The 26,850-nt window shown below is 45.7% G+C and overlaps 1 protein-coding gene across 1 annotated transcript in view; it reads right to left on the minus strand.

Annotated features, from left to right (window-relative positions):
• TPGS2 (tubulin polyglutamylase complex subunit 2) overlaps positions 1 to 26,850 on the minus strand; it is a 119,617-nt gene that overhangs the window by 25,781 nt on the left and 66,986 nt on the right. The window contains exons 3-4 of the mRNA XM_086960311.1: positions 12,202 to 12,289; positions 3,774 to 3,905 (exon numbers count right to left, since the gene is read on the minus strand). Of these exons, the coding sequence (XP_086816437.1) occupies positions 3,774 to 3,905; positions 12,202 to 12,289 (220 nt within the window). The remainder of the gene's footprint in view (positions 1 to 3,773; positions 3,906 to 12,201; positions 12,290 to 26,850) is intronic.

Genomic DNA, 26,850 nt, shown 5'->3' on the forward strand with positions numbered 1-26,850 from the left:
TGAATTGGCATCTTTTCTGGCCGAGGAGCCACCGAAAGTTCCTCAGATGTGGAGTGATGCAGGTCTGTTTGGCTAGGTGGAAGATCGATCAGTCTGGTCGCTGAGTTCTGTATCGTCTGGAGCCTTCTCATAAGTTTGGTGATGGTTCCTGCGTATGGTGCGTTGCCATAGTCCAGCCGGCTGGTGATTAAGGCTTGCATGACTGTTTTTCTTGTGCTGATGGGGAGTCATTTGAAGATTCGTCGGAGCATGCAGAGTGTGGAAGCAGGTGGAGGAGACTTTATTGATCTGTCGTTTCATGGTGAGTTTGTGGTCGAGGATGATGATGATGATGATGTTGCAGGCATTGACAGTGTGGGGGTGGGTCTGAGTTCGGTGGGCCATCAGGTGTCGTTCCAGGGGGAGGTGTGGTTGCCAGATATCAGCACTTAAGTTTTGTTTCGGTCTTCGGTACAATGCTGCACATTGTGTGTTTTCAGCTGTGTTATAGCCTATGAGAAGCATTCTTTTAAATGAGAAGATTGTCTCACATATCCCAATAATCAGTATCTTCAATCTGTATCAAAAACCGATATTTTACACAACAACAAAATTCAACTTGTCAGGAAAATTATTTCTGGCAGTTGCCATAACTGCTTTAAACTTCTCAATTAAATTGCCAAACTGTCATCAATATCTTTGATAGTGCAACAGATATCAGATCCAAGCGCTCATATGGAACCTTTCATCTAAATATATTTAGTTGTATGCCCTACTGTAAAAAAGAAATCTTGAGTTCAAGCATCTCGAAATTTGACAAGACGTATCTTGGTTTCAATTTCCAACTGCTAATTACAGATCAGAGCCCTTGGGTCCAACAAATTATTTTATCGAGATTTTTTTTTCTTTATCTTCTACAGTCATACTTTTTAATAAAATGAATAGAATGGTCTTTAATTCTACGCTGGCTTCTGCTCTTTTTGAGAGGACGGGAAATCTCAGATTATTTTTTGACTGACATTTATCAAACATTCCAAATTGTCCTGTTTAACAGTAAGAGTTATTTGAAACCTAATTCATGTATCACTCTTCTCTAGAACTTCTTTAACCTTCGAATCCTGATTCTCCAAGACTGAGCCACTGATGGATTTCTGGTTTCGTAAACGAGTGAGGTAAATCATTAAAATAACCAATATAGTACGCCTATGCCGTATTTCCAGTCTCACAGCATTTTAGCAGACAATACACGTTTTTCTTAATTATTTGCTCTAAATATATCTCACCTCTTCTATTGTTTCTTTTTATGTAAAAAATATTTTTTTATTTTATTTTTTTCAGGTGCACCACTGACATGGCATTGCTATAAGAAGGCCATCCTGCGCTTTCCAAGGTATGCTCTAGTTGCGGGGGCCATAGGTGTGGAAAGAGGGATTATTCAGGGATGATCCGGGAAATGGGGGACCCTGGCAACTAAAATCCACATGACCCTACCCGTGCTCAAATTTTGTCTTTTATTAGATGGGTGGTGTAGGGGTGATTAAAAACAAGTTATCAGACATTTGGGGCTAAATTACACAGCTGTGTCCTATCTAGGTTGACATGTTTCAGCCCAACAGAACACCACAGATGGGTCCAGGGCTTTCCTCAGGACTATTGTCCCTATTTTAATCCCTGTCAGATAGGTTTATACCCTTTCAGTGCACATGCATATATACTATACCAGTTCCTAATGGCTGGTCAAGGTCATGAAATTGAACTTTGTCAATGGTAGAGTCCTCTAAAGACAGATATATGATATAGTGCATCAGTGGGAGAGGCAGAAGGTATCGGTTGGATAACCACACATGATGAAGCCTTTCTGGTACAAAAAGAACCACAGGTTGAATTATTTTACATTCTACCAAAACTTCGCAAAAACAAATTTCACCCTCGAGGAAGACCCATTGTCTCGGGTATCAAACCTAATCTAGAACCGCTCTCACAATTTTTTGATTCTTGAGGCCATTGTTCAAGGATATGTTATCCTTTCTCAAAAATATAAAAGAATTTAATGTGCATCTTAAATACTATCCTCAAACTTTGGGTCATAGAGAATCTGCTCAACCAAGCTGACACAGATACCATTAGCTCCATTCAGTTTGTAATCAACTGCGTCAGAATAGCTCTCAATGAAAACTCTTGAATTTGACAACAAGCTGTATCATCAGATACTGGGAATATCGATGGGCAGCACCTTCGCACCAAGTATGTCATGCCTCTATGTTCACCAGTTTGAGTGTTACGCTAGCTACACCAATAGCAATCTTTACATTACCAACATTGTACTATGGTGACACTATATTGACGTTGTACTGATCATTTGGCGGGGTGACCTTGAATGGAGATTTTTTGCTATGGATTAATATAAGGGACCAGTTTTTTAAATTTACCCACACACTGCCCACACACTGCCTGTGTAGTCTATGCATGAGCGAATTACTACCAGTACTAGAGCAATGGGTTTGTTTAAAGATACAATAGAAGGAATCCCACAAAGTAGGCGTGTTTATAAGAATCAGGGCTTTATTTACTTGTGGTCAGAAAAAGATGATCTGGATAGACTGTCCCAGGTTGTGCACTCAATGCAAATCCGATCCAGGTGAATAAGAAGTGTCTAGTAGTGTACTGACTCAGCAACTCAAAGTCTACCCAACTGCTCAAAATGCTACCCAGGAAAAATCAGTGGAACTTAGACAACTCCAAATGGCAAATGTATTATTTGAAATGGTCTCAGAGCAGGCTCTCTGTCTGCCCCAACCTTGAGAGCCCCATACTGGATACAGCCAACACACCCAAACGTTTGGGAAGAAAAACAATAAGAATCCAAGGAACCGCTGTCCTTTAGCAACAAACACCATTACCTCACTGGTGCAACCGGGAGTATCTTCGCTTTCTCACACAACCTATGCACATCCTACTGGCTCTACATTCTGTAGCAGTGGGGGTGTTGTCAACAGTGAGTGCCTTGTTGATATGAGAACCTTACATACAGGAGTCCGGTGTAACTAGACTCTAGCCAAACATTTCAGCAGCTATATCCATTGCTCAAAACACAATTGACTTTGGGACACCCAAGCAGGAGTTAATTGATATAAGGCCTGCCGGATGGTGCACATCAACATATGGCAATATTAAAAGAGTGAATAAGATCAAAACACACAATGCATATACATGTAGCAAAATAGATTAATATAGCAAAAACAAACAATATATATTTACTAGATTTCCTTTGGAGATGTCTTTTCCAGGAGGTCAGAAAACAAGACTTAAGAGAAGACAGCAGGCAACCCGACAGGCAAACCAGATACAGCAGGGACAGAGGTTGGTAGAGTAGAGACAGAGGTGGGCAAAGCAGGTTCAGGATAAAGGCAAATCACTACTCAGAGGTAAAAAAAAAGGTTAACGCAAAAAACAGAAGTTCGCAAATGGGCATTAAAGAGGCTGGATGTGACTTAGCATCACTGACTTCCGAGTTGCTGGTGTGTGGTGGTTCTAAAATGGTAGCCACACGCCACGGAAGGAGCGTCAATGGGCAACAGAATGGCCACTTGTTCACAGGATGCCACCACTGCCTCACTGACCACACAAAGGAGCGCTCCCAATTGGTGGGATGCTAATGTAGGTGATTTGAATATCGCTGCTTTACATTAGAACATTTTAACAAGTATTTCTTAGCATAAGTAGAAAATGCATAGCCTGACAATTACAAAGAACTGAGTTATCTGAGTTTGGAAGCTGTAGCCAGTCTTTCATACCTTCATCATCTGTATCATCTTCAAGATCAGCAAGCGAGGGAGCATTGGGCAAAGTATAGATTGCAGGCTCCCCAAGTCGGCTTAACCTTGAGATACTGTTGATCACCATGGAGCCCAACTGCATAGGGTTACCTGTGATTTAAAAAGAGATTAAATTACCGCTCATTCTGATATCCGGGTCCACATACATAGTGCAGCTTGATTCAAAGAAGTTGGTGTGCTTATGAACCTGTGCCAGGAACTAGCTACTATTATTGCTACCCAAAGGATCAGTGTATGTTACCCACGGCACTTGGATGCTGAAATCCAAAAGAATGCTTAATACGCTTCAGCCAAGGCCGATAGATCAATGAGCTATAGTAATGAATGCAATGACTCATTTGCCAGCAGCATCACATATTCACTCTGTCTTGCATATACGTATACAATACTCTTAAGAATTTCCATAGGAGCAAATCTTAAGATGCCTGAAGCACATTTGAGAGGCATGGTGCATCTACAAGATATGAGTAAACTGCTACAAATGTTGGCATATTAGAATTTGAAAGATGCTGTGAACATCTCAGATCTTCCAGTCTGATACATTATTTTGAATTGGATCCTGCATGTCTTTTCTCTGTGTTTATGCAGTTAATTTGATAAACAGTAAAGATTATCTCTGTATTCATTTAGATAATTTTTAGTTCTTACCCTCTCTCTTTGAAAACAAGCTGGAATTAATTGATCTAGTGGAAAAAGATTCTCTAAAAATCTTACTATTACTATAAAGATCCCTATAGCATCAAACCCTCCACTCACTTCTGATGTCTCTCCAACCACATTAGAACTATTTTGTCATGCAAAGTTGCAGCAAAGCTAATGGTAAGTCATGAGATGGAGGGGTGGTGTTATGATGGAGGGACAGCGAGTACTAAAAGTATGACATTTCCTATTTAAGTAAGGTTTGTTTCCTTGGTCGTCCTTTTTCCACAATGGTTATGTATCAGATTTTAGCATTTTAACACATGGAGACTGGGAGATGCATATTGCTCCTAGTCTTCAATCAAACAGGTTGGGTTAAACTTTCTGGCGATAAGCTGTATCCATTATTGAACATATGCCCAGACAATAGAGTTTGCAAAATCATTCATGGTGCAGCCCTACCTACATCTGCAATGGGAACATGCCTTTGGAGCACCACCGATGTTGCTTTTGCTCTAGTGGAATGTACCTGAAGTCTATGAAGACTGGAACTCTTATAATGGGGAAGATTTCTGAAATGCAAGAGGCTATCTACCAGAAAGAATGTGTTTTTCTGACTAATTGCCTAGTGAAAGAACAGTATATGTCAGATATGGCCTTTACAACATGGCTTGATCCACGCTGTGCCTTTAAAACATGGTCCGAACCACAAATATGCCTTTACAATGCATTCCTTTACCGCGCAAGTCGTTACAAAGACTTGCCTTAGGGAAAGCATTGTTGGGCAGATGTTGTACTTTAAGTACAACACTTTCCATACTTTTGCGCAGACTAGAGTTGGAATAGTAAATTATACTCTTCCAAAGTCCATCGCTTTCCCAAAGGCAAGCCGTTGTAATGACTTGCTTGGTAAAGGAATGCGTTGTAAAGACTCATTAGTGTTTCAGACCGCGTTGTAAAGGCATGTGTGGTAATTTGATGCATGGTTTGAACATGCAACTGTCACAAACAGATGCTCAGAGAACCTGAAGTTTTTTTGGCCACCAACTAACAATCTCTAGATTCTGTGATTTTGCCTTATTCTAACATGCATGGATGTAGACTGAATGAACAAAATACTCTCTTGATTTGTGTGAAACGCAGAATAACAGAAGGAACCATTCAAAAAATTTATCCATTTGTAAGACAATATGTGGTTCTTCAAATGAAAGAGCCTAATGCTACCAAGACCTCATGGCAGAGGTGATAAGTATCAAGAAAGCCATCCTCCATGTCAACAAATCCTTCACATGAAGCCACAGATGCATATTGGGTGCGATTTAAATGGTCAAGACAAAATCGAAATTCTTGGAGAAACATGCTCGTTAACTAAGATTGGAGATATAGGGGATTCTGAAATTGAGGCTTCACAGTTTTATTTTAAGGATATAGAGGTCATTGAGAGTATCTAAGTAAGGACCAAAGGCTGGAAAAATGTGCCAACTAGCATCCATCTCAACAGGCAATGAAACCTACAACACTGTTTAGAGAACACTTCAGAGTGTGTTAATTCCTTTCCAGAGTCCACTGACAGAATCGTAGCCACTTATTTTTATAGGGTTTCCTGGGTAAACGCTTTTTAGCCACACACATAACAGCAATATTTTTATTGGAAAAGCACACATTACAGAAAGCTAGCTTTTAAGGCCCTCAAGTTCATCAGTGAAAGGGAGAGGTGAACGAAGAATCAACTCTCCCTGCCGAGGATCCAGATTCTATTCTGCAAGAAAGTAGGACATCCATGAACCAACCATGATGCAATTGAAAAGGAAGTGTCAATATCAAGCAGAAAGTGAAGAACTTCAAATTTTCATTCGAGTATCTTCCAAGGATTTTGCCCAGCTCCAACTGTGATGCAAAAACCTGACCCAAAAGGTAATTTCTCGTGGCAAAAGGCCTATTTGCAAATAACCAAAGGTGAAAAAAGATATTAACCTCTCAGAAAGTCAGTTTCCAATTTCATCCTCCTCAGTAGATAAGACACCACAGAGAGAATGTCTGTAAAGAGTTTCAACTTTGCAGCAAGGTTTTCTGGTCTGGTCACTTTCTGGTGCCTATCTCACTCAAATTTAGACTAAATCAGAAAGACCTAGAAAAATCATCAATCTAGCTTGGCATAACATTTCTGATGTGCTTTTCTTAAAGAACTTCCAATCTTCTCTTGCATCTTTAACAAGCTCTCTCAATACTGATGTGATGCATTTTAATGACTGGATAACCAATGCTCTTGATCACATTGCTCTGCTACAATATCATGTAGCCAGAAGGTCGTCTGCCCCCTAGTCGTTCCTCCCTGTAGGAGGTAAAAGGTTTGCTGTAAAATTTGGGAGAGTAAGTGGCGAAACTCTCATAGTACTGATACAAAAATTAAATATAAATTAGCATTAAAAAACGTTCGTAAATCTATTTGAAAGACCCAGAGATAATATTTCTCTTCTCAAATTGCAACAGCTTTTAATTTCTCTCCTGAATTGTCTAAAATTGTTCAATCTTTTTTACACTCGGAGGCAATGAAAAACTAAATGTTTCCATCAGTTGAATTATGCAACAACATATCTAATTTTTTCTATGAGAAGATTCAATATATTTATTTGAAGTTTCCTGCAGAGACCCCTGTATCCGTCTCTTAGAGCAGCTGTTAGACTTTAGCCCTCAACAACTTAATTTTGACCCTATATCAGTTGATGATTTAACGAAGGAACTTCCTAAATGAAAATCTGGATCTCCTGGCGATCAATGTCTGCTATTCATTTAAAATCTTGCTTCGTCTATTATTATACCACTACACAATAAAATGGTAATTTCCTGGAATCCTAGCTTTTCCCCTCTTGTTGGAAACAGGCTTTTCTGCTTCCACTATTAAGGAAGCAAAAGGCTAACCCTGCAATACTAAGCAACTTTAGACCAATTTTGCTACTGCTACAATTCTGGAGAAATTGGTTAACAGACAGTAAACGCAGTTCTTGGATCTGGTGTCCAACAGGGATTTAGTACTGAATCCACCTTGTTGGAAGTTACTGAATTCGTTAAAGGGAATCTTGAACAGGGATGTTTGGCCATCGTTGTCTAGCTTGATCTATCAGCCGCATTTGATACTCTCTCGCATTCGCTCCTTCTAGATAGAGTCAGAATGGCTGGTATTTAAGGTCAGGCTTATGCTTGGCAAAAATCTTTCCTTAAGGGTAGATCTCAGCCTTTGAATCTTCATCCACTTATATCTACTTTGAAACTACTTGGTTATGGAGTTCTGCAGAGCTCAGCCTTGATCCTTACGCTAATTTATAACTGGAACCTCTGGCAAAGTAAACAGAATCTTGGAGCATTCAACTAATATCTTATGTAGATGACACCCAACTTTTCCTGTTGTTACAGGAACATAAAGATGAGACCCTTTAAGCAATGCCTATGTGGAGTGGGAGGGGTTTGATGAATTAAATTTGTCCTTAAATTAAAATGTCCTTAAATTATACTCAGACAGAACTGAAATTCTATTCTTTGGGTCTAAATGCTTGCCTTATCCAAATAGTTGAAGGCCGGATAAACTCATCCCTCCTACGGCCCCTGGCTCTTCAGCTAGAAAACTGGGAATAACATTTGATTATAATCTTTCCTTTCTAATCCAAATTCAACACATTTCTGCTGTCTGGTTCGCGAAACTTAAATCGCTCAAATAAAAACTGCATTTGTTTCCTGAATATACACAAAAAACTATTGGTCACATGATTGTAACTTCTAGACTGGACTATGGTAAATAGTCTATATCCGCGCCTTCTTCCCTTTTTGGTTCAAAGGCTACAGATTATACAGAATGCTGCAGCGAGACTGATCTTGAAGATTCCACGTAGGCACCCAGTTTCTAATCTTTTGAAACTCCTACACTGACTGTAAGTAGTTAAACCCATCCAATTTAAAGTGCTCATTTTTGCGTTATGTTAAATACAAGTTAGGTCTTTAAGATCTCATTAGTTCAGGTTGTTTCAAGTTCCAAAAATTCCTAAATCTAGAATAGGTGGCAGAACTTTCACATTTCTTGTGGCTTAACTATGGAACTCACCTCTTATTAGTTTACGTTTGACCCCCTTGGAGTCCACCTTCAAAGAGAAGCAAAAGACTTTCCTCTTTTATGAAGGTTAGTGCTAATTGCCCTGTGCTTACTCACAATAGTATGCAGTCTTTCTACTAGCTCAGAGACGCTACTTTTGAAGCAGCTGTATAAATGTAACCGAGGGATTAATTGATTGAGTTTAGCCCCAAATAATATCCTGATCTCCAGGTGACTGATGTGCTGGGGTTTCTTCTGGACATTCCAAAGATCTACTGGGACAAAGAAAGTGACCGTAAAGTTGTGATTCGAGCCTGAAAATGGACAAGTCAACAAGTTGGCCCTTTAATGCTCATAGGTGAACAGAGTAACAGATGAATGGCACGATTATCTTCATTATGGCTCGAGAAAATGAACAGTTCCAAGATAACTGGCAGAGCACACATTTCATCTGAAGCTGAACAAAGGGTAAAACATGAAAGAAAGAGGCCATCAGACCTGAGAGTCTAGGAAGTTACTATGCAGCAAATCAAATGTGTCCACCTCTCCCGGTTTCAGGGAGATAATCGTCGTCTAAGGGAGAAATACATGACCAACTGCAGAGTTTATACCCAAGTATGTAAACTCTGGGATTGAATCAGGTGAAACTTTTTTCAGATCAATGACACATTTTGGATTAAACATTGATAGTGGATTCTCTGAACAAGCATGTGAAGCTTGGGTTGGATGAGCTGATCGTCTAAAATGAGGAACATGAGTGTATAAATTCAAGTACTTCATGATATTCTATGGACAATCTCACGTACTGACCTTCATTGATTGGACACATGGATGTCTGCATCCTGGTTGTGGATGTTATCCCATATACGGATGGCCATAAAAAATGTCAACTAGCACCCCCCCCCCACGCCCCACCCCCCGAGGAAAGAGTCCACTAAGAGAAACACACTAAGGTTTTAAAGATATATTGTTGACCTGACACATTTGTTTTGGAGAATAAAATACAAGGCCTTTTTTAATTCTGAAGAGTAGCTCGTAGGTGTTTTTCCATTTCTTCAAGCAACTCTAGCAATGTTTAGGTAATGCAGAGGATCATGAAGGAGGGACTGAAGGTAGGTGTACGCTTTATCCATCATTGATAATGTTGATCACTCAGTAATCCTCAGTGATGAGTGTTTAGAGATGGTGACTGGATGAGACTACCTCAGGACGATGATGCAGGTTTCAAGATCTTTAACAGATCTTCTTTCATCCCTAGTGAGAAGACAGACTAACATTGTTTTTTTTAGTATTGGCTTGAAGCAGCAACGGATCTACTCTTCGATCGAGATTGCAATCTATACTTCTGCAGCCTCAGGGGAAAAATCTTTATAAGCTTTCTCAATTTAAACATTTTTAAGTTTCCATAATCAAAGCTGCATTTATGTGCTTGAGGAAGGCAGCAGGTCAAATACGGTTTTACATCCTAGTGGCCAGACTGTAAAACTAAATATTATCCCATAGTGAGAAAAGGTTCCACTGCTGCAGAAGGAACTAATGTTGCAAAACTTGAAAGCAGCAGGTTTTAAAAAAGAAGTGAGCTGAATGACTCTTCTATGTTACAAAAATATATTATCTGGTTAGATTCAGCAGCTCCTGTTCAGTTTTAGAATACATGCTGTGCTAAAGTCCACCTTAGACTTGTGTGGTGAAGATAGAGGCTTCTTGTCATCAGGTAAGGTATCGGAAACCAACAAGGGTATGCACATGCTGTAGACACATGAATGTTTTTATTTTTTGAAACCTTTTAGCAGGTCATATAAAATAAAGGGTGTGATAATACTGGTGACATAACTGTCTACACTGCATTTGTAGCCAGAACAGCTGAGTATCAAACAGCCCCTCTTCATCCAAAGACACTGTGGAGGTAGCAGTTAGGCTAGAAAAAAAGGAGAAGGTGCAGATGGCAAAAATAGAACTGAAGGAGAGGTACTAACTCTGCTGTAATACACTTTACAAGCAACAGTGCCTGGAGATTGAGCAGTTCTTAAAAATACAGATGAACAAAGAAAATAAGTAACATTGGTCTGTTAAGTATTGAAGTGAAGGAGGCCTATCCTCCCTTACTGCCATACCAAATATGCATTGCAGAGACACAGAGCAGGAGCAAGGTTTTCCAAATCAGAAATTATTTTGTGACTCTGTGGCAGGATATATCTACATTTGAGGAAAAAAACACACAACAAGCTGGGGAATTCCCTTTAGTCCTGGTCATTGCAGTTCAAGAAAGATGCATGTCTCTGAAGTACCTTTTAAACGAGATCGATTTCGAAAAGGTTGTCCCATACCACAGGACTCTTAAGTGTTTCAGCTTAGGGCTTCCCCTTTGAGTGATACTGATATATGCATGCACCCAGAGAATGCCTTTACTGTAACAGCTGGAAAAGGACCATAGAAGACATTAGTAAAATATTATATATCATGCCTAATAAAAAGACCCATTGTACCAAGGTGCAGCAGCTTCCATAATGATATGAGCTCCAGGTAATGCTTCATAATGGATTCCTTTCATCAACAAGAGAATCCCTGAGTGACCCAGGAGGAAAATCAACAGAGAAGACAGAAGATTTCATTTGGTGCAAGATCCCAACTGCCAAACAGAGGCCTTTTAGATGAGTAACTAACTAAGAACTGCTTGACGCATCCTAGACACTGCTGGAGATCCACAGTAAAGGGTACTCCGACCTCTTTTTGTTTCGCCAATTGGAAAAAAGAGAATGCAAAACCCTGTTCTTTCTAGGAAAGAGAGAATGCAAAAGAGAAGGTAATCAATGCACCTTGCCCGATACCTAAATAAGGAATGGATATTGACAAGGAATGGATGCGACTGGTGGCAGTGAACAGATAGACGTCTGAGCTCACAAGCACAATGTGACAATTTACGTCAGTGACACCAGTCTTCTCAGAGAAGCTTATCTGGTTCCTGTTTGTTGCTGCAGACAATTCAAAAATAACATTAGTCCTCTTCATAAATCAATCAAATAAAGACAACCTAAATGCTGTTTCTACCTTTGTCCAAATTTGATCGTTACTACATGGTAACATAATCCCAATTTAGTTTTTGGTGGAGTAATGGTTTGGACCATATTTGCACCTGGCCCCATAAAAAAGAAACAACATGGCCTGTGATGGGCCATCAAGTTTGGATTCCCTGCTGGCAGGAAGACATTAGCAATCATTGCCAGGACTTCAGTAAGGGCAGATCTATACCACAGAGTGGTCTCATTATTTTGCTTTCAGAATAGCTATCTTGACCTGCAAAAACATAAGCAAGGCCTTACTTCCTTATCTCAGCATCCTTTTTAAATTTAGGTTATGTAAACTCTAGGGCGTTGAAAGTGCTTCACCACAAGTGAGCGGGAGGTCAAAATCTTATATTAAAAATAAATAAAATGATTGCTCCGAGGAAGGGGTTTTATGTGAGACTCTTCTCCAGCCCGCCACTGAAATAAAGAAGAGGCAGTATTTGCTTCAGAAGACCTAGAAAAGTACACGCATTTGTGGCGAGTACAAAAACATAACTAAAATAAGAACATGGAACTGAAAAAGAAGCACATTTGACATCTTGAAATGTATAAGCAACAACAGTTAATATGAATATTCAACAAATGGACAATCATATTTTACCATCAAACTTTACACTCCAGGTCATTTCGAAACCATCAGTCATAAGATAAAAATTCTTGAGATCTTCAGGTAGCGAGCAGTTGTTTTTCTGCAATAAAAATAAACAAATAACACATCATTTAACATATTTTGAGTAGCCATCAATTGACGCATTTTCATTAGCCAAAAAACGAAAAAAGAACATGTTTCTCCTAATTTTATAATCCCGTGCTACTGGGCAATTTTGGTGCAATCCTGAAATTTACAGTCAGAACCGGCATCACCCCATGAAAAATTTAGCAGATACTGATTTTGGCAATCAGGATCTGAGACGTTAATACACAGATGTCACTTCTCCACCAGATGGGCAAGGCTAGGGGCAGAAACTGTCTCTAGTATCAGCTGAACCATTTGTCTGAACTATCTCTGTAATAATTTCCATTGTTACTGATACAACCACACACACAGCCACAGTTATTTATGTTTAAAGTATTTTATTCAGCATGACACACCAAGACAAATACACACCATCATGGAGCAACCTGTTTCGGCCAGAGAACCACAACCTTTGCAAAGAGCTATTAGGCATAGTCCATATATGGTAGTCCAGCATGGCAATAGAAAGAGTGCATTGACCCAGTGTGACACGACATTTCAGTACAAACACCCCCCAAACCCCAACTTCCAACTTCCCCAGTCCAACTCCCCCCCACCCTCCCCTCCCGTCGTCCAGTGCACTATCTTCATCCATTACGTACATCGAGGCCTCAGCTCACGGGGAAAGTGAGTCTCGTACCAATTCACCGGTCAGGTGCTGCCGGGCTCGTAAGCCGCAGGAGGCGGAGATATCTGGGACAAGTAAGTTCTCTGAACTCCGTGAGCAATAAAGAGTGGAACGGTTGCCAGAGTTCATTAAATTGTGCTATGTCCCCAGCCACCATGAGGGACAGTTTTTCCATACCCAGCACATGCCACAATCTATGGAGCCAGCATGTGATGGTGGGCGGTGTGACAGTGCGCCAGTGTATTAAGATGTTCTGGACCGCGGAGCCTAGGGCGATGGCTATTTGCCTACCTCTACTGGACCTGAGGGGATACATTAGGCCATTCGGGAGTCCCAACAGGGTATATGCAGGGAAGCGCGGGAGCTCAATATCAAAATGAGAGTCTATTTCGTCCAGCACCTCCTTCCAATAGGCGTCCAAAAAAGGGCAATCCCATAAAATGTGCGTAAGTGTGCCCCAGTGTCCGCACCCCCGCCAACATGTGTCCTCCTTACTGCGGTCGAATTCGTGGATCCGCTCAGGTGTGTAGTACCAATAGGTGGAGACCTTGGTCAGTGTGTCAGTGAGGCCCATGTGATATGCCGAGTGACGCGCCCTATAGGAAATGTGTTCCCACTCCTTGGGGCTCAATGTTCTCCCTAGCTCCTGCTCCCATCTTTCCCTCCCCGGGTTGTAGAAGTGTGTTGAAGGTAGTTGTAAAAACCTGTACAGATCCGTGATTAGTTTCGAATCTGACGTACGGGACAACAGCCCCCTCTCATACGGTGAGAGGAGTCTATCCGCTGTTTCTTTCACTTGTGGCTGAAGAGCCCAATGTCCGGCTTGCATATAGCGGTGTCTCTCGGTCTCGGGAAGAGAGAATTCCTGACGGAACTGCGTAAATGGGACGACCCCCTCAGGGCCATACATATGACATAGAGCTCTACACCCCGCCTGCCTCCAATGCGTAAAAGCCCCTTTCTCCATTCCTGGGGAAAAGTCTGGATTGTCTACTAACGGTGAGAGCGGCGACGGAAATGAGGTGAGGTCATACTTAAGGCAAGTAGCGTCCCAGACCCGCAAAGGCACCCTGGTGATAAAAGAGGCGTATAGATTCTTAGGTCGGTGAGACCGGCGCAAGAATGGTATCTCCTGCAGAGGCCTACCTGCCACCGCCTGGTCCTGGAAAAGCCAATGCTTATCCGACTCCCATCTGCACCATTCTACGAAATACCGCAGCTGCGTTGCCTGAAAGTATTTACGAAAGTCGGGAATGCCCAGACCTCCTGCCTCAGGAGACAAAAGGGAGAGGGCCCTGCGCATCCTGGGTTTTTTCCCTTGCCAAATGAAGCGCGCCACCTCTGACTGCAGCTGCGGGATCCACCCGGCTGGTAGCTGGAGCGGCAAAGCCCTGAACAAGTAAAGAACCTGCGGTAAGATCGTCATCTTAATGGCAGTAATCCTTCCTAACCAAGAGAGGATGCCGCGGTTCCAGCGACCCAGTTCCTCTCTAATCTTTGCCCCCAGGGCCGAATAGTTAGCCGAAACCATAGCCGGTAACGTGGGCGCTATCTTAATCCCCAGATATGGTATCGCCTCTGATGACCAGAGCATGGGGAATGTATTCTGTAGGTACATCCTAGTGGCCGGTTCTAGGGAGATATCCAAAGCTACCGACTTCCCCACGTTCATCTTAAAGCCTGAGACTGCACCGAAGGAGGCCAGCTCCTCCACACAAGCCGGCAAGGTTGTCCGGGGTGTAGCTAACGTGAAGATGACATTGTCAGCATAAAGGCTGATCGCATGCGTAAAGCCACTCATCCGTATCCCTTCCACAGCCGGGTTAACTCGAACCCGTTGGGCAAACGGCTCCATGTATAAAGCAAAGAGCAAGGGTGAGAGTGGGCAACCTTGCTTAGTGCCCCTCTCAATGTTGAAAGCCGTAGAAGTGTATCCATTCACACGGACCACAGCTGTTGGCTCTTTGTAGCAGTTGAGGACCATGGAGCGGAACTTCTCCCCTATGCCTGCCTTCACCAGGACCTGTTCCAGGAAGGGCCAATGCACTCGGTCGAACGCCTTCTCTGCGTCCACCGCCAGCATCATTCTCTCCCCAGGAATCCGGGAGGCCTTCTCCAGCAAGTGGACCACCCGCTTTGTATTGTCGACCGTCTGCCTCCCTGGGACAAAGCCCGCCTGATCAGGGTCAATTAGACCGGGTAGGTGAGGCGCTAATCGACTGGCCAAGATCCCGGTGTAGAGTTTTAAGTCTACATTCAAAAGGGATATCGGTCTATAGGACCCACAGTATTTCGGATCCTTCCCCGGCTTAGGGATGACCGTGATGAAGGCTCGCAGGAGATCAGACGGGATGGCCCCAGGTTCCGCAAATGAGTTAAAAAGGCGAGTAAGGACAGGGGCTAGCGACGTGCAAAACGTTTTATAAAAAAGCGCGGAGTAGCCGTCCGGGCCCGGCGCTTTGCCATGTTTAAGTCTGGCAATGGCCGACACCACCTCTTCTATTCCAATATCCCTATTTAGGTGTTCCGCCTGCAGGGGATCCAGGGACGGCAAGGTGACCGAATCCAAATGAGAGGTCGTGGCTGTCTCGTCCGGTGGGTCACCGGCGTAAAGGTTTGCGTAAAACCCACGGAACACGGCCGAGATACGAGCATCCTCCGTCTCCACCCTCCCTGCGGTGTCGGAGATTTCCCTTACTAGCTGGCTCTGACGTGCAACACGGAGCCTATTGGCCAACAGCTTGCCACAACAGTCTCCCTCTGTATAAAAGGCATGGCGCAGCCGGAGAGCCGCGTACTCTGCCCCGTCCATATCCAGGGCTGCCAGAAGCTTCCTTGCTTCTTTGAGCTGTCCCCAAATCCTTGGCGCCCCCGTCCTGCGGTGGATCAACTCAAGCCCCCGGACCCTATCGGTAAGCTCATCCCTCTTGGCCCTTCGTTCCTTGTTTTCAGCTGCGGAGATCGCTAAAAATTCCCCCCTGAGGACAGCCTTCAGAGCTGCCCACTGTGTGGCTTGGGTGGTGTCCGCGTTATCATTGTGGGCCAGATAGTCACGGATCACCTCTTCAATACGGTCTACCACCACCTTCCTATGTAGCAGAGTATCCCGAAGGCGCCATGTCCTTGAAGGATGAGTTGCGGGGGGCAGACACAACGAGGCCTCGACTGGGGCATGGTCCGATAAAGATAATACCCCCATATCCGCTGTCGAGACCAACGCCTGCACCGGCGATGTAACCAAAAGATGATCAAGCCTCGCATAGGTCTTATGTGCGTGGGAATAATACGAATAATCCCTGTCTGTGGGGTGAATATGACGCCAAAGGTCCAGAAGGTCTACCTCTGCAAGCCGTGCTTTACAGCAGGCCGAGAATTCCCCGACCTGCGGGGAGCGCTGCGCCGATCTATCCATGGCAGAGTCGAAAACCATATTAAAATCTCCTCCGAGGATAATATGTCTGTCTGGCGAGGCAGTGATATCCTCCACTGCTAACTGCAGGAAACTGTCCTGCCTGTCATTGGGGCTATAGAGGGAGCCGATCGTGAACGTGAGTCCCCCCACCCTGAACCTATGTGCCAACAACCTACCCTTCTGCTCAGTGAACTTATGGAGATGCTCCCCCTTAAAGTGTCTGGCCACCAGAATCGCCACCCCTGCTGTCTTGGTGGTGCAAGAGGAGAAGAATTGGATTGGAAATTTATGGGAGAGCAGTCTATGCGTGTCTTGTGGCAGCAGGTGTGTTTCCTGAAGGAGGCATATGTCTGCGCGAGTATTCTCCAGCAGGGAGAGCACTGCCCGCCGCTTGACGGGGTTATTCAGACCCCGAACATTCAGGGTCATAACCTTAAAAGTGTAAGGAGGCATAATGGATGGAGTGTGTGGAAGCGTGGCCACTCTGTGCGAAGGCCGCGGAAGGTGTGAGCACCCATCCCAGCTTCAGTAGCAAAACGGCGGACAGAGAATAGTATATGGACACGGAGACCCCCTCGCTAGGTAACCTGCTGTGTGTGGCTGACACCAGTGTGTCCGTGGGCTGCGCAGCGCATTGTTCAACCCATCCCTTCTTCTCCGCATGCGCACCACGTCCCCTCCTGGCCAAAACAAGGTAAAGAAAGGCAGCTAAAACAACAAATACCAGCATGGTGCACTGGACGACCCCTTCTCCCTCACCCAACTCGGGGATCCCACCCTGACACTCCCACACCCCAACTAGACCCCCCCCCACACCCCCAACCCCACCCCTTCTCCCCTCAAACTGTTCCAAAGGAACCATTGTCCAAGTCCGGTCCGTAACGGACAAGTCTATGGAAAGTCACAAAAGTGGACATCCGGCCAGGGACTGATTGCCAGCCATCTCTGGTGACACGTCTACGGCGTGGGGTGGGTGCGTCCTCGTCGTTTGCGGTGATGCCCAATACCGCGCAGGTGTCTTGAAGGGAGCGCAGCTGATGCAATGTACCATTCCATCGGAAGATGAGGCGGAACGGGTGGCCCCAAGAATACTGAGTGTCATGCTCTCGTAGGAAGTCAGTCGTAATTTTAAAGGACTTGCGTTTCTCTAGTGTGACCACCGAAAGATCCTGGAAGAGGGCCACACGATGACCCCTGAACTCCAGAGAAGGCTTGGTTCGGGCCACCCGGAGGATCCTCTCTTTTAAGGGGTAATCCGGCAAGTCGGCCAAGAGGTCGGGAGGGAGTGCCGGGGATCTGGGCCGCAGGCACACCCTATGCGCCCTGTCGATTCTGACAAGAAAGTCGGTTGGTTCATCCAATATTTCTTTGAACAGTTCCTGCAGGTAGCCCGCAGCGTCCTCCCCTTCTTCTCCGAGAGGCACACCCCGGACCCGAATGTTGTTCCTCCGGGAACGGTTCTCAAGGTCCTCTACGTGTGATTGAAGATCGATTTGTTGGTCCCGAAGCCGTATTACCTCTTGCTGAAGCTGCGTGAATTCTTCATCTCGAGCGTGTCCGGCCTCCTCTACGGAGGTCACCCTCTCTCCCAGGCCATCAACCTCCCTCCGCATTTCTCGAACCTCCCCCGCCACCTCTTGCTTTAGTGTCTGAAAGTCCTTTCGGAGGGAGCTAAAGAGTGATTCAAGAAAGGACCTGGTGACTGGCGGCTCTCCTCCACTCGCCCCCTCGATTGTCCTGGGGAGTGCTGTCCTCGATCTTGCCGCGCAGTGCCCCTGTTCAGCATGTCCGGTAGGGTACGATCACCCTTCTTACTCCCTTTATTGCCGGCCATTCTGAGCGATATACTGGATTCCTCAGTCGCCACCAGAGACACCAGTGGTCGCCGCCCCTCTGGGCCACTAGCCAGCCGACCTGCCCCGATCCCCTGAGTCCCCTGCGCTCTTATGCCGTCGCCTGCTGTCTGCGCAGTCCCAATCCGGCTATTCCCTAGGAGTCCGGTCCCACGTGCCGGCCCGGCCCAACCGTGGGCAATGAAGGCGAGGCGTTCCACACAGAGAAAAGCACCACTCTTCCAACACTCCGAACCACCACCGTGCTCGCCGATCACTTCTAGTGCCACGCCAATACCGTCCACCACCACTCGGACCGGGCGGGGCAGGACCTCACGCTCCGAGGTCAGTTGTGTCCCAAGGTCAAGCTAGGCCCGCCGCCGTCTCACCGCAAATCCACAAATGGACCCGGGCGGCCACCCGTCAGACCGGACCGGTAAGCACCCAGTCCCTCCCAGGCAATGTTGAGGGAGGGCCGGATGGGGTCGCTTCCACCTCAGCCTTCGGGCCCGCTATCCACTGGCAACTCAGGGTCCGTAGGCCGCGGCGTCGCGCAGATTCCCCTGCCGGTAGGCCACACAGTCCCCTGCTGTCCGGTCGAACTCCACTCCTCGCCGCTCCGGCCTTGTCTGGGTAGGGGGATGGAGCCCCAATCCCCCCTTAGGTCTGCCAGCAGCCTCCGACGGGCAAAGGCGTCTCCTGGCCCCTCCGGCCTCCTAGGCACCTACCGAGCGGCCGCTCGCTCCGGTGCCTCCTTCTCTGGGGCGAGGGCCGTCGCCGAGCCAGCACCTTCTTCGGGTCCACCGAGCCTCCAGGCCAGACCCAGTCAATGCACTGCAAAACACTACCCCCGTACACCGGAGGGGCAGCGCCGACTCGCTGCCCGGGTGACCCTTATCCAACTCGCCTCAGGCCTTCTGGGGGGGTGAAGCCGGGGCCTTGCGAGATTCAACATCCCCAACTGCGGCCAAGGATGCAGCCAGCCCCGAGTGGCTTCTCCCTCCCGGACAGAGGCACTCGTCACCACCGGGCCGTCGGATAGGACCGCTTCCGCACTTCTCGCGGGTCCAATCAAGCCGGGGGCCCCTCCTGGCGCCACCCGGGTCCGCCTCGCGGCCGCGACTCGGCCTCACGCTGTGTGGAGAAGTGTGGCTCAGGGGTTAGAGGCGGCAGACCCGGAAGCTGAGATCGGCCCTGGACCAGGGTTCAATTCCCCGCCTCGGCGGGTCTTGGGCTCAAAAAATTCCAAGGACTCGATATTTCTCGCTCCGGTGCCTTCTCGACTCGCGGGTTCACACTCTGCGACTCTGGGCAATAGCTTGCTTAATCTCCACAACGGCCCCTCGCGGCGGGATGCCTGGCTTTCACCTTGTGGATACCCTGCGGGGGTTATCTCACAGGGGAATACCAGGACGGGTTCCCTAAGCAAGCGCCGGGAAACCCACTGTGGGTAGCTGTGCGCTATACAAGCTCAAATACATTTACATTTACGTTGCACCCGGACCCGCCCGTACCTGCAGCCCTCCGCGCCTCCGTCACCGGGGATCAGCCAGCCGGGCCCCTCAGGGGTATCAGCCAGACCCGGCAGAAGTTCCCCACAATTCCGGGAGGGTTCCGCGGCCGCAGGACAGCTCCTCAGGCTCGGCCAACGCTGCAGGGCGGACCCGACTCCACTTCCGGCCGGATTCGAAGGCCTTCTCCGTTCCCGGCCCGGTGTCTGGAGCTCGCCGATCGCGTCCCCAAGCTTCCTCTTTTCTCTGGATCGAGACACCTGAGTCCCCTTCACCTTCCGCTGCCGCTGGATAGCAGCGTGGGGGGAGATCAGCGGTAGTTCAGCAGCCTAGGGGCCCAGGCTCAGAGGAGATCGCGGCAAGTGCGACCACTCACTCTGCCATCTAGCCAGCCACAGTTATTTAAAGCTAGTTTTCAATCTGTACTTTTTTAGGATATTGTAAATTATTTAATGCAAGAGTTTTCAATCTGTACTTTTTTAATGACACTGTAAATTATTTAATGCTAGAGTTTTCAATCTGTACTTTAATGACACTGTAAAACAAGTGTCTATTTTAGCCAAGTGCTACTTAGTGGTAGGTCCAGAGAACCATGGGTATCCCATCCATTTAACCGTCACTGTACATTATGTTCTAATATCATGTCTATCTCTCTCATTCTAGTGAATCGGACTGATGACCTACGCAAGAGAGAGGCCAGTCATGGTTTAAGCTGTGACTGGACCTTCACAAGGCCAAAGTAAACCAACTCCTCCAAAAATATACTTTTTTGAAGACGATTGCCAGGTGCATTCCAGGTAGGTTGGTGCAGGCAATAATGCTCTCCTCCGAGACATGCTTGTGGTACAAGTGCAATAACATATCAAATCAACAGAGTTAAGAAAATTGAGAATGTAAAGGGTCCAAACTATCCAGCTCGAAATGACAAGAACTATGGGGCAGATTACGATAGAGGGCGGACTTGAGTCTGCCTGACATCGTAGCGGGATCGGGCCCGCACGCAATGCGGTGGTCCCACACCCCTAATCATGATGTGACCGCCACCGCGGCGGTCGCATCTGGCAATTTAACTCTGTGGTGGGTGCTGCTGCACCCGCTGCAATGCTAAATGGCCATGTTGTGCATTTCCCTGCACAACGTGGCAGGCACCGCGCGGTGCCTGCCACCTTGTGCATGGAAATGTAGAGGTCCTCATCCTCGGCTCCACCCCCTCCGCCTGGGACGACTCCTGGTGGCCGGCCTCGCTGGGAACTGCAACGACACCCACCGACCACGTACGCAACCTGGGGTTCATCCTGGACTCCTCTCTGTCAATGAGCAACAAAAAGTCAACGCTGTCTCTTTCTCCTGCTTCAACACCCTCCACATGCTTCGCAAGATCTACAGATGGATCCCCACCGGAACCAGAAGAACGGTCACTCAGGTCCTCGTCACCAGCAAGTTGGACTATGGCAATGCCCTCTACGCGGGAACCACAGCCAAACTCCAGAAGAGACTCCAACGCATTCAGAACGCCTCCGCACACCTCATCCTCGACATCCCCCGCCACAGCCACATCACCGCCCACCTGAGGGACCTGCACTGGCTTCCCGTCAACAAGAGGATCACCTTGAAGCTCCTCACCCACGTTTACAAGGCACTCCGTAACAATCGTTTTTACTGTCGGAGGGACGCCCTATTGATGTTGATCAGCCGTGGTGCTTCTTCTTTCTAAACGATCTCACTTAGAATACCGAAGTGTGTTTGGACCATTCGACTACCGCTAACTACATGGAGCGGTTTCATCCTTTTAAGAAAAGAAGTATGCCTATGAGCCAACCATGGTAAACTTCTTTCGTGCTGATCGGCTGCCTTTTAGCGACGCCCCCGCACTGAGTCATACTAGTTAGAATTGTGGCAGCAACCGCGCCTGCTTTTCTTGTATGTATAAAGAAGTTTCTCTAAATTTGACACATCGACGTGGTCCGATACTCTTCACACTAATCTTTTTTGATCTACGCCCCCCTTTAACGACTGGCCTGGCATTTTGGTAACCAGCGGTGGCTATTTTCTTCCTCTGTTTTTTCTTGTTCCGCCCATACGAGAAGCAGCCTTGAACAGTTTCTTTTTACCTGGACAGGTCCCATTGTTTCTCTAGCTCTTTGATATACTCCATATGCGCCCTGAAGAAGGTGGTACCCTTACAAAGGGTTTGTTCACCGAAACGCGCGTCTGCGCCTTGAATGAGGCCCTCCTCTGAGTTCTATGAACGAGTTCTTTCTGTAATAGCGATCAAATATGCAAAAACGTGTATAAATGTGTATGAATTTAAGTATTTGAAAACTACGTTTGATAATTAATTAGATATCGTGAGGGTCTCTAATGTATATTTAGCTTGTTCTGGTATATATGTGATGTATGCATCTTTGGTTCCGTGCGAACATGGTCTGAGTCTGTAGTTGATTGAGTGTTGTTGAATGAATAGTTGTGTAATGGGATCTGATCTGTGAGATTAGATAATATTTTTGTAGTTAGGACTTGCAATTTTAATGTATTGATATTGATATATTTTCTAAAGAATTTGTTTTCGCATAAAAAATGAAAGATAAAATAATCAATTAAAGAATGAGTATACCTCTTTAAAATGCCTTTATTGATGTGTTAATGGTCCAGCAAGAGTGTCCTATTGAACATATGACATAAAGCATATATTGAAGCTATATAGGTAGAGATATTTTGTGTTAATGTTGGTCTTCTTTCCCCTGGTTCTCTACCTACATTGGCCTCTCAGGGGTCCCCTTTGTTATATTGGCTACTCCACAACACCGGACCAGCATACCTCAATGCCCAACTCGACTTCTACAGCCCGAACCGCCAGTTCCGCTCCATCGCCCTCGCTGTCGTCCCATGCATCCGCAGAGCGACAGCCGACGGCAGATCATTCTTCCACCTCACTGTCAAGACATGGAACACCCTCCCAACCCACCTACGACAGACCCTGGACCTGCTGACATTCAGGAGACTCCTCAAGACATGGCTGTTCAATCAGTAGCTGCTTTATCCCCCCTCAGCGCATTGAGACCCTCACGGGTGAGTAGCACGCTTTACAAGTGATTGATTGATCGACTGATGGGTACCAACCCAGTGCACAACTGCCTGCCCCCTAACTGGCCCCCGAAAGCCAGCCTCCGCCAGCCTTTCCATGGCGGTTCAACCGCCATGTAAAGGCTGGATGACGCCCGCATTGTGATCAGGCGGGCGGTGCTTGCAAGGCACCTCGACCATATCCCCGTCAGACCCGCTCCGCCAAGCAATCACAACGATTGCCTGTGGCGGAAGCGTGGCGGGGGCTCTTTGCGCTCTCCACGCTTGTGGTTCTTTGTGCCCGACACGCTGATGGCACAAATCCCCCCGCCATCCTAATGTGGCGGGGGGGAAAATGGGAGCCAGATGGCGGAGGGACCACCACCGCCGGGCCGGCGGTGGCAGTCTCTCCACCATCCTAATGAGCCCCTTACAAAGTAAAACACCACACATATATATATGTTGTAATCTGATGTAGAAACCTATGAGATCATTTTGAGAAGAAAAACAACTGTTCTTTTCTGTCACAGCATGTTTTTTTTTTCAAAAACGGAACAATGGGATATTTATTTTACTTATTAAGTTTGGTATAGCGCGAACGTAACCCTCGAGGGTATCAGAGCCCTTTACATGACGAGAAGACGAGTAACAATTGATATTGTAAAGAGGAAAAATATATGCGTGAGAGCCGAACATATCATACAGTATAATAGGATTGGGCTGGATTAAAATCAGTCCTAGGAAGGAAAGTCCACATAAGAGTTTGGTATCAAGGTCACAGATATAATGACCTCCCAATAGACACCTGGCTGGTTGGCATCCTGACCAATCACAACACTGCCTTTGCAGTATTGTGATTGGCTTAGGGGAGGAAGGCTGCCTGCTTCCTGTTCATGAGAGGAGCAGAAAAGACATGGGACTGGGTCAGCGAAGGTAAGTTAACTGTTTTTTTTTTTATTAAACCGCCCCGTGTGTCCCCCCATGGCCCTCACCCACGTGTCATGCCGGCAGCGACTGGTTGGATTATGAGAACATGACAGGGTGAACAGTTCTTAGGTACTATTGACCTCTTGCTTCACCACTACAGATTGTTATATATAACCCAGCTCTAAATATACATAGCCCGCCCTGAGTAAGGATCGGGTATCTAACTGAATTGGGTCCTGAAGAAACACCACGGATCACTCCTGGACCAGCAAGGCGTGAAACATGTCAACCTAAGGTTTCAAATATCACACACTAAATTGTCACACTCCTAACTTTGCCATGACAATCTACACGTTATTGATTTTAATCCTGCCAAGGGGACCCTTAAATAAATATATCCCAGGGTACCCTTTAGGTAGTTTTAGAGCACTTTCACTTTTCACTATATTATGACTACTCTCCCCACACATGCGCACGCATCAAGGCTGAAACAAAAAGTGACAATGGGGCATTGCATGGACGGCCCCAAAGGAAGCAAAAGCCCGATGATGAATCAAGACACTTATATGGGTGTGTGAGGGCAACACTTCCTAATGCGGAAGATCCCCTAAATTTGCTTATTACCCCTAAACAAATCTCCCTCTCTTTTAGGAACAGCCACCCCTTTCTGTTGATATATACTATTCTAATTAACCATAATTTAGAAGCATCTTTTGTCTCTACCTCTTACTGACATTTTATGCCCAAACCTGCCACTGTGGTAAATCATCTGTCTATATGGAAAGGTGCTTTGTGGTTCTACAAAGGCAGATATGGAATGCAGCAGTGAAGCCTAAACCTTTCCCATTACCCCTTGAAAAGTAATATTTGCTTTTAGAAAGAGTAGGTTTTCTGCACCAAAACAGCAGAGCCTATTCTTAATATATTTAATCCTAATGAGGTAAATTTTGATTGGAATGCACTATCAGAACCACATCTGCAGCATATAGAACCAGTATAAAGAGAATATTGGAGAGTCTTAATCGGTTGTGAACATTTTAAATAGTGTCTGTCTTAATCATGCTACAATGCTTAACAAGATGCATGTAGATTCATGGCTGAATTTCTGTCATTCAGACAGACAGGCAGTAGCTGGTACTTCAAAGAGAGGCCACAAAAGGGCATGAAACTATAAAGAGTAGCCTCCGGGCAGTACAGGTCAACACTGCCTGTGATTTGTCCTTACAGAAATCATTTGAATCTGGAGGGTAAAACAAACGTTACATTGCATAGTTCGCTGATTCGGTTCAGGGGCTGGTAATGCCCTATGATGCTGGGTAGGGTAACCCGGACAAGACTAGGGTGCAGCCTACAGCCTTGAAAAGGTCAGCAAAAGGGAGAAAAAGATACAATCTGATAGTTTGTGATGAAAGGGGCCGCGGGCTCGTGTTCTTCCTTAAAGCAGGTCTCTGGAATGGGATTTGGTCAGATCTTTGAAATATTGGAGGGGAAGCTCCAGAACCTGCAGTCATGTTCACTCGGGGATCATCCGCAGCAGCTGGTTGTTTTATTCACAACCAGGAGAGCTGCCTGCAACAGGAGAGGACATGTCTTTCCCATTTGTTGCAGTAAACAACTCATACATTCCTTACGGAGGCCTTTGAGAAAATAGTCTCCAGCGCTACTCTGAATTTAGGAGATTGGCTGCACGTGTGCAGCTCCACTGCCTATAAGGCATTTTAGTGCTAAATACAGCTGTATCGCCCCCTCTTTCATACGCTTTGAGGGAGCACACAGTCCTTAATCACAGTAAGTTAGTTTATTGACCTGTATTGTGATAATTTTACTTTTGTTTTCTGAAAACTGCCTTCTGAGATGTTTAAGTTCCTTTATCGCCAACTCATGAAACATGTCTATGGAGTCTTGAAGTCAAGTTGGCTTGACCTTTGATTTTGCTTTAAAGTTACTCTCAATAATTTGATTACTTTCATTAAGGATTTAATCACACCTGCTTCATTTATTTCAGCCTCCAGATCTAAATCATCCAAACAGTCATTCGTGGTCGTATGCATCACACAACTCTTCCTCATTGTCGACCGTCCATAAATTATTCGCATTGGTTCCATGCGATTTGATTTTCAATTGATTATGCACCATTTTATAGGTTTTTGCTAATTTTAATTTTTAAATTAATTGAAATAGACCTAACCTAGAGTGTATGTAGTGGATACATTCTGATGTGAAGGGAAGCCCATCCCCAATTTTTCAAAATGTAGTTAAATCGGCGCCGCAGACCCATGGTTCCTTCATAGATTGCCTAAATAAATAAATCAAATTTAAATATATATATATATATATATATATATATATATATATATATATATATATATATATATATATATATATATATATATATATATATATATATATATATATATATATATATAAAAAACATATATATATACATATATATATATATATATTTTGTTTTTCCCAAGCCTCACGTGCCCTGGAAGGTGGGCATGGTATCCCTATCCTTCCCCTATAGGTTTTGTAAACTCCTGCAAATCTGCCTCAACATCCCCCAGAATCCCTGGTCCCCAGTGATGTCTGTTCCGCGCTTAAATTCATCAATGCGCCCTCACGGCGCGGGCCACCTGTGGGCCCATCCTGAGTCTGTCATAGCCAGGAAGAGGCTGTCCCCCTCCTACAAACGTCCCTACTTCGCTAGCGGCAGAAGAATCGGGAGGAAGAAAGCGAACCAGCATGTTACGGCTGAGGTAACTACCACTTTACCAGATAACTTCCTGGCAAAAGCCACTAGTGCCCTGGACAAAGAAATTGCGCATGTGGAGAGGAGGCCGTCTTTGTGAGCGGGAGAGGGGGGGCACCCATCTGACTTTTTACCCCTGCTCAGCGGGGCTGCTACACCCCCAACGGCTGATCATATCGTCCCCTGTGAGCCTCCACATATTCTGTCATCTTGTGAACTATCACCTACGGCTGTCATCATCACTGCCACTATCAAAAGGAAAAGAGGTCCACTCAAAGCTGCCCAAGCTACCACAGCCAAGAAACCAAGAAAAAGCAAACCTTCGCAGGACAAAATAATTGTCCCGGCCCATCAACAGAACAATGCCACATCTACCTGAAGCTGGAAGG

Source organism: Lissotriton vulgaris, chromosome 3_1, assembly GCF_964263255.1.
Source record: "Lissotriton vulgaris chromosome 3_1, aLisVul1.2, whole genome shotgun sequence".
In the NCBI taxonomy this organism is placed as follows: domain Eukaryota; kingdom Metazoa; phylum Chordata; class Amphibia; order Caudata; family Salamandridae; genus Lissotriton; species Lissotriton vulgaris.